Source organism: Cutaneotrichosporon oleaginosum, assembly GCF_008065305.1.
Source record: "Cutaneotrichosporon oleaginosum strain ATCC 20508 chromosome Unknown ATCC20508_contig06, whole genome shotgun sequence".
Classification (NCBI taxonomy): Eukaryota; Fungi; Basidiomycota; class Tremellomycetes; order Trichosporonales; family Trichosporonaceae; genus Cutaneotrichosporon; species Cutaneotrichosporon oleaginosum.
The window spans coordinates 485,249-494,031 of record NW_027072175.1 but is presented as its reverse complement, the minus strand read 5'-3'; the positions used below and the strand labels follow the sequence as shown (position 1 = coordinate 494,031).

The following is an 8,783-nucleotide window of genomic DNA, read 5'->3' as shown; positions in this document are numbered from 1 at the left end:
CGACTCCTCACTGCTCTCCCAATCACCGAGGTTGCTCACGGCGCAAGCATGCTTTTAACGCGCCTTCTGGCCGCTTCGGCGGCCCTCTCGTCGCTCGTCAAGGCGCAGACCAAGTCCGATGTCGACCTCATCCTCGAGCGCCGCCGTATTGACATGGCCAGCTTCACTACCCCAGCCGTTATGGCCAACGTCTCAATGTGGCTCGAGAGTCAAAGTGACGAGGGTATCTGGGCAGACGTCGACTACAGTCTTGGCTGCGCCGCTCGTGAGTCCTCCTCTTGGCGCAAAACGCCCCTTCCCCACAACCTCCCTACTTTTGGCGACGAAGCTTGTGCTAACAGTAGGGCGCGCGAATTGGCCGATTCAGTTGCACTGGATTCGTGTCATTGCTTTAGCTTCGGCGTGGTCGGGCCTCAACCCCTCCGCACCGGTTGAGTATCACGGCAATGAGGCGTTCCTTGCTGGTGCCCTCAAGGGCATGGACTGGTGGTTTGCGCGTGACTACACCAATCCCGGTTGTACCGCGGAAGGCGGCAAGCCGTGAGTTGAGCTCGGCGCAGCGGGACATGCTGACAGCAGGCCTTGCCCTTGCGGAACGCCTGGCACCTGGAATCAGAACTGGTTCGGGAACGTGATTCTGATTCCTCAGCTCCTATCAACCGGATGTCTACTTGTGATGCCGGCCACACTCACGGACTTGCAGAGGGAGAAGTGCTTCAGCATCCCAAACCGCGCATGGGAGCTCCGCGATCTCAATAATCCGACTTTCGGGGTACTGACCGGTGCCAACATGGTCAACGTGAGAGTCAATATCTTTCCTTGCAGCTAACGACAGGTTATGCAAAACTCGATCTCGATGGCACTGTTTGCCAACAACGTGACGATTGTCGAGGAAGCATTCTCCCGGGCGATGGGGTCTTATTTGGTGAGCATACGCCAGGTGTTTCAGCTCACACCAGTTCGCCGACGCACCAGCACAAGACGGCACACACCGAGACGGCTCGTTCCTTCAGCACGATGGGATCCTTTACAATGGAAATTATGGGAAAGACGCCCTCAACGCGTTCATCCAGCTGGAGGGCGAGGCGATTGGCACCGCCTTTGCCGCCAACGACACTGTGCGCGAGGCCGTCGCGACCTTTATCCGCGGAAGCGAGTGGATGATTTACGCCGACCAGAGCACCAGGCGGCTGCACTGGGACTTCAATACGATCGGGCGCTTCCTCGCGTTCCACACGAGTGACCTTCAGGCGTCTGCCGACATCAATTTTAACACAAGCAGGCTCGCAACTGCCGTCGCCGACTTTACTGGCGCCAATGACTTGTCGAGTACCGTCAGGCGTCTTCAGAGCAACGGTTCAAAGCCGCTTACGGGCAATCACGCCTTCTATGCTGCTGATTACATGGTTCATCGTCGTAACAACTACGTGCTGGCCAACAAGATGATCTCCTCTCGCTCGATTAACACTGAGTACGTGAACTCGGCGAATCCTTACGGCTTCCTCCTCGGCCAAGGCACCTTGTTCTCGTACGTGACTGGCAACGAGTACAAGGACATTCAGGCAGGCTGGGATTGGCACCTGATCCCCGGCACAACGTCAATTCTGCGTGCCGCTCCGCTGCGTTCCGACCGGGTGGAGTTCATGGGGAAGCTCAGCTACGTCGGAGTCGTGAGCAATGGCGAGTTCGGCGCCGGCGCCATGGACTACCTCGACCCTGCAGACGGCTCGTTAGCATTCCGCAAGGCCTGGTTCTTCTTTGAGGACAGCGTGCTCGTGACCACTACGAGCGTCGTCGTGAATAGGACCGCTGCAGCCAGCGATGCTCCGGTTATCACCACACTCGATCAGCGCACTGCCGCCGATGGCACACATGTAGCTGTCGATGGCAATGCTGTCGACATCCAGGACCAGCGTAACATCACAGGCTCGACGCTCCTGTACGCAGGCAACGGCTACCTTTCTCATGGGACGCCGTTTAACCTGACCCTTTCAGCCGGTGCGCGCACCGGCAACTGGTCGGCCATCTCGACGTCGGCGGCCGGCGTAAAGACTGTCGACATCTTCTCTGCGTACACGACTGTCCCCTCCACCGCGTACTCTTACGAGTTTTTCCCTGACACCAACGCCCACCGGCTGCGCCGCGAACGCCGACGCCCTACCACCACGCCCCTGGACCTCGGCGGCGTCATCGGCGCAGCCTCGGGGCGAAATCATCTCGCCCTAATTTTCTGGCCCGGAGCGCCGCTGACGGCGACCGTCCCCCACCGTCGTTGGGATCTGGAGGTCACGGTCGACACGCCTGTTGCAGTGTTGTTCACGACGGGCCGACGCCGCAGGATCGGGCGTGTCCTCATGGTCACTGTCTCCGACCCAAGTCAGGCGCACACAGGAGTGAGGATCACGGTCAGGAGTGCAGCCAGGCGCCTCCGCTGCGGTGAAGGGACTTGCACGGAAACGGACCGCGGCGTGGTTCTCGACCTTGTCCTGCCCACTGGGGGTTTAGGCGGCAGCAGCGTGAGCGTGGACATTCCGTACCGTTAAGCAATCAAGCACGGGAAGAAGCACGGGAAGGTGCAAATCGGTGTGTGATACGCAGCGTGAACATTTGATGCACAATTGACAATGTGAAGGCTGGGGCTTCGGTGAGCTGACGAGTTAGAGAAGAGAATTCTGATATGGATCTCTGACGTCAAGACTCGAGACTCGAAACTCGTGTGACGGCATGCACAGCCATGCTCGCATACCGCAAAGAGTCAGTTAACCTTGTTTTGACTTTTGAACTGCGGTGCGTTCCCGCTGGGCCTGGGTGAGTGCCTGCTCCGCCTCGATTTACTGCGGGGCGATGCGCTGCGCTCTAGGACGCCCGTCCGCGGAGTAGGATTCGACGTCGTGAGAACGCTTCTGCATGTGACCTGGTGGACTGAGTCGTTGAGGACGGTATAAGTACTGCATGCGCCCGCTCTCTCCCATCATCACGCCCTCCTCACGCCCTTCACCCGCGCTCAACATGACCATGGAGTTCCGCCCGAAGCGCGAGGCCCGTTTCCCCCGCCGCCGCTCGAGTGCCGTGAGCTACGAGAGCTACGTCGCAAGCTACAGCATTCGTGGGCGTGAGTCCTCCTTCGATACGTCGCTAATCCCAGCACCTCCGCTCTGCCACTCGGCCGACCCCGCGGCGCCGGCCAATTTCCGGCAGCCGCCCGTCCACCCCGTCTGCCGGGCGCAGGGGCACGACGCAGCCTTTGGAGGCGTCCTGTGAGTCCGATCCGCGGAGAGGTCACGGCTGACTCCAGCCTCCGGCGGGCGCGATGCGGGCGCTGCGGCGAGCGACCATAGCTCGGGGATCGTGGACCGAGAAAGCACGCGCGCTCCGCTGTCTGTTGTACTACCACGAAATCACCAATGCATGTGCTTGCGGATGCAGAGTGTCGATCAGAAGGGGCAGAAGATGACACCTGGGAGAGGAGGCGGTCGAGGCGGGTGCCTGGTCCCGGCTTTGCCGGAGCCTTCTCCGTCGCGATCGCCTCCTCCCGCCTCAGTCTCGCCTTTCCGCCCCGCGCATGCATCGCGTCCAGCCACTGGCCAACAAGCAGCCAGTCCAATACTAGATGTCCATGCTGTCAGCGCAAGCGGCAAGAACCCATCGCGGCATACTTTGCGCAATCTGCTGGAGGCGACTGATGATCGATCATCAGATGTGCTACAGGGGCCTTTATCTCTACCGCCTCAACTGACAAACTCGCTCACCCTCTTCTTGCTTCGAGCTCGAGACTTCTCAACCTCGCCTGACGATCAGCGGATCCGCACACCCCTCCCAACACTTCAAGGCCAAGAGATCTCGCCTTTCAGCCCTCTCTTGCCCCTCGCACTCGCCGGATTACCATCCTTCAACGCGCTGCTCTACACGAGGCGCAGCGCCCCGCACGACCCCGCTCCTTCGTCGTCACGCCAGCCCACGAGCCCACGACAGAGCTCCAAGGCAACCAGCGACGCGAAACGCAGACCAGCGCGACCAGCACGACCAGCGCGACCAGACTCAAAATGCACCACATCGCCGGCGCCCTCTTCTTTCCACTCCTCCGCCTCTGTCTAGGCCACCCACCTTGGTCCAGCGACCCTCTCGATCACGAACGAGATACCAGCCCGGCGCCAGCATCAGCATCAACACCAGCAGCTAAACATGGAGCCCAAGGAGAGCATCGCCCAGAAGCCCGTCCTCCCCTCCGCGCCTAACGGTACTTCGCTTGCGTCGCCGGGCAGCTGACTCCAGGCGCGCCGGTCGGTATGCCTTTCGAGCCCGGCGCGGCTGACGCAGGCGAGCTCAACCCGGAGTGCGCGCGGCTCGGACACAACACCAAGATCCGCGCCGGAGGCCTGTGTTTCCTTATCTGCTGCTTCCCCTGCAGCATGATCTAGTGAGTGGTGTGCAGGCGCTGGTCGAAGTTGACGCAAGCTTCGTGGCGCGCAAGACAGTCACCTGTTCACGTTGTGGCATGAAGGTGCCTCCGCAGGGCATCATCGACTGATCGTGACGAAGTGAAGACTGGCTACAGTTTAGTTGGGTAGTAGACGTGGACGGGTGGTGTCTTGAGATCATGAGAAGAAGGTCCGAACGTCCTCAACGAGGCTCACTGCAAACAAGACTGACCGGGCCCGATGTCAAAAGGAAAAGAAAAAAAATTCCCCGCCAGGGAGTTGAACCCTGCTCTTTCGCGATTAAGTCAACGAATTGACCAGCTCTCAAATGAGAGGCGAATATACTAACCGATATACTAGCGAGGAGATAGAAGTGACATTGTCAACGTGACCTAGCTCGCCATCCAGCGACCCTGGGGAAGGGGCCTTGTTGTTTCCGACAGAGTGGAGACCGCTCAACACACAGACGCCCTTGGCCCACTCTACCTTGGCAAATGCGCGGCTGGCCGCGCGTGCTCACGACCAGTTCACGCGGATTGGACGTGCTCACGGTGATACCCCTTCCGCGCCGGCCTCCGTATGAGAGGATAGTCTTCCGAACGACAAAGTCGCGGGACATTACATTCGTTTCATCTGCTGGAAAGAAGGGTTGCGTGATGTGCACGATGAGGCGGCCACCGACCACCTTCCCCATCCCCCCTCGGAGGATTTACCTTGGGTGTGGCGGTGGCGGAAGCCCTTGTCGCATGTTTCTGCTACTGGCTGGCTGTGGGGTGGGCGATCCTGTGGCGCTCTCGGGACGGAGATGGCATAGTGCACCTTATCACGCCGACGGGAAAGAGGACAACTGACGCAGTCGAAAGACGCAGATTCATTTATCATCGGAGACTCACTGTCACGGAGTGGAGTGCGCAGCGCATCGCCGCCCTCACTGTCAGAATTGCTGGACGGGCCTTTTCGAACGTGATCATCGATCAAAAAGCTTACAATCGCGCGATTCAATCGTGGCCCTAGCGCGAGCACAACAGCGTCTGGATTATGAGTCATGTATCTCAACGCGTTCGGCACCCTGCTCCCCAGAACTGACCCCAGTTTTCACCAACAGGGCGCTAGAACTAGTGCCTTTCCTCCACAGGGAAGAACAAAGAAGCCACGTCCTTGTCCGGGGTAGCGGGAATGTTGATGGTGGAGTCGGACGTGGTGAGAAGCTCCCATAATACACCTGAGAAAGGTGCATACGACTCCATCGTCGTATCAAGCACGGGAGGGAAGGGTGATATGTAGGCCTGCGTTACGAGAGTGCGTGCAGCCTGCTCGGTCTGCAGTGTGCGGCCGCCTACGATATTACGTAGTATGCCGCAACACCGGCTCAAACTCTCACAGTTCAGAGTGCACGTCCCCAACCCATGGCTGCCAAGCGCGCAAAGACGAGGCACGCTGCATTATCACTAGCGCACGAGGTTCTACTGCTGTTCTCACAAGCCCGCTCTCAGCACGAAAGGTACCAGACCCGAGAATGCGAGCGGCACGACGCCGTCGTCGTACCTTCTGTCCCGCAGGCAGCGTGCATCGACGTTCCCGGACAGGCACCGCCCAGGACCTCATCAGCGTGCCAGGCCGCCAAGCTGCCTCGCCTCGACTTGGCCGTGTGCCACCCTCGTGACGGTGCTGCCGTACTCTGTAGCTTTTGTTTGAGTTGCGCTCATCAGTCGTCGAGCGTCACCTATTCCTGCTTCCTGTCACCACCCCCACCTCAACGACCCAACTCGAAGGCTATCTCTACTTTCCTGGTCTCACCACACCCTGGACCCCGACAGCGACGCCCACTCGCACAGCAGATATAATGGGCGCTGTCGCCGTCGCCATCCCTATGCCCCCTCCAGCCGTCATGCTCAAAGACTTGAAGCAGCGCATCGAAGTACACCCGTACTCGTTGAGCGCGCTCAGTCCGCCACCACGCTCGCCTACCTCCCCCCGCTCACCCCGCTCAACCCTCTGCTCCATGCCCGCCTCACCCGGCTCCACCCTCTGCATGCCGACCTCGCCACGATCAAAGGCCAAAGCGCATGACTCTGTCATCACAGTGAAGAGCGTGAGCACGCGCACGGGCTCGACCGTGTCTTTCCCCTCGGACGTGCACTCCGAGTACACATCGACGTCGGCCTTTTCACGACGTAAGCAATGTCATTTGCGGTGCTGACTTTAGCGCGCGACGACGAAGAGACGGACGAGGACCTCCTCGCCTCCGCATGGCGGCATCCGCTGGGGACACTGCGCGCCGAGCCCGTGCCAGAGATGCCGCTGCCCGTCGAGGACATGCGGACGCAGCGCGCGCGCGGCGGCGTCGGGACGTGGCACATCCCCAGCGCCGAGACGCTGTGCGCGCAGATCGGGCATGATGCGCGCCCCCGCCTCCACCGCTGCTTCCTCAACGCGTTCATGGTCCCCGTCGCATGGTGAGTCTAGCGATCAGGCGATCAGGCGATCAGGCGACACATTACTCGGTCAGGCTGTCCAGTCTCGAACGAGGCGGGCATATCTGCCGGTGCCTGTTGCTCCCCGCTTCTCGATGCCGTGAGCATGCGACGCCTGCCATCCTACACCTCCCTGCAGGGCGCCTCGTGGCATGCCATCCCATTCTTGCATTGCAGAAGCATGCAGCATGCTCACGCCAGCTCGGACCACTTTGCGACGACGCGTTGCAAGCGCTGCAACCTCGCCGTCCCGCACGACGACGAGAGCTGCACGCGCTGCCCCGCACGCTGGTTGCGCGACAAGACGGGCGTAGACGAGACTTCGTGGCTCGGGACACGGAGCCGCCTGCTCGTCGACGACGAGGCGTGCGCGCTCGCGGCCAGCCGCTCGGGCTTGCTGCATTCGCCACACTCGCGTGACTAATTTGGCCGGCTCCAGACTCTTTCGTTAGGCCAGTGGACGTCGCCATGCCGACTTGTACTCCAGTTCATTTCATCGGGGCTTGTATTGTTTATGCTTTCTACTTCGCACTGGGTTGAGCCTGGCGGATTTGATGTGCGACGGAACGGACGCCACAGATCGAGTATCGGCTGTTCTAGTGGCAGGACGCGCACGTTTGTCTCGCGGAAGTGCCTCAATATGCGGGCGGGATCCACACGGTGGGCTAATCAACTCGAGGCACGCAGTTCCGCGGTGTGCACACACCCCACTCACAACTCGACATCTCAAGTCCCAGAGCGTGTCGGCTGTTTATAGCTGTTGGCGCGAGCGACCCGGTAAACGGGCAGGCCAACAGTGCAGAAGTGGCGAGCTCACGTGGCTAGCCTCAGCCCTGGACCCTCTGGGTTAAAGGCAGGCTCAAGAAGGACAAAACCAGGAAATTCAAAGATGCAAAATAACTGCCCCACACGGGCTCGAACCGTGGACCTCGGAGTTGTTTCGACTGATCGTAACAGCTCCACGCGCTAGCCAACTGAGCCATAGGGCATTGCGAGATGCTCGGACACCCTTCTCCTTGCCCGCCCTTGCCCGATTCTGCCCGTTCTTGCCCGCTCCCTGTTTCATGCAAAGTCCGTTTGCGTGGTTGCAATTCAAGACGCCCACTGTTATGCCCAATGCCCAAAGCGAATGATAGACCGCAACCTCGTAGAAAAGCCGCTCTGAGAACGGAGCCCAGCGCACCGAGCCGTCGCTGGAGACGATCCGGCCAAAAGAGACTGCCCCACACGGGCTCGAACCGTGGACCTCGGAGTTGTTGCGATCAGTCGTAACAGCTCCACGCGCTAGCCAACTGAGCCATAGGGCATGGGTTGACGACGGTTTGTCGTCTGCCTGGCGCAAATTTTGGCTTCCCCTGCGTACTGACGGGGCAGTTGCATCGCCAGATGGACTGCACCATCATGGCAGGCAAAAACGAGAGAGTGCTCAAATGCAAAAGAAACTGCCCCACACGGGCTCGAACCGTGGACCTCGGAGTTGTTTCGAATAATCGTAACAGCTCCACGCGCTAGCCAACTGAGCCATAGGGCAGATGTTGAGGCTAGGGCTGGGGCAGATTTTGCCGGGACACAGCTGAGTGCCACGTGGCTGTCCTCCGTTCATCCTGCCAGTCAGTCGCCTTCCACCATCACCACGACAATCACCGTGCCCAAAGCTGATGCGTGAACGAGTAGAAGAGGGATGTTCCATATGGACTGTGGTCCGTATGTCTTCGAGGAAACAGCTGCTTGTCATCCCACGCTCAACAGAGGCGCTCTGAGCAAACTTCCCTTCACAGTACTACAGTGTCGTCAGCATGATGGAGACTCCGTTCACCTAACACCTCCGCGCGCCAAAAACGCTACGATCGACCTCATGTTGGCGGAGCTCGATACAACCCTCAAGGGGAAA

General features: G+C 59.9%; 2 protein-coding genes across 2 annotated transcripts; both read left to right on the top strand.

Annotated features, from left to right (window-relative positions):
- Positions 1-48: 48 nt before the first annotated feature.
- On the top strand, positions 49-2,543 carry COLE_06627 (uncharacterized protein; the record flags this gene model as incomplete). The annotated part of the gene is made up of 5 exons (XM_018420541.1): positions 49-265; positions 345-540; positions 577-799; positions 836-925; positions 960-2,543. 5 exons carry the CDS (start codon positions 49-51, stop codon positions 2,541-2,543), a joined length of 2,310 nt encoding a protein of 769 aa, XP_018275666.1.
- Positions 2,544-4,286: 1,743 nt separating this feature from the next.
- COLE_06626 (uncharacterized protein) lies at positions 4,287-4,528 on the top strand (the record flags this gene model as incomplete). Its single annotated transcript, XM_018424400.2, has 2 exons — positions 4,287-4,417; positions 4,456-4,528. 2 exons carry the CDS (start codon positions 4,287-4,289, stop codon positions 4,526-4,528), a joined length of 204 nt encoding a protein of 67 aa, XP_018275667.1.
- Between the last annotated feature and the right edge of the window lie 4,255 nt (positions 4,529-8,783).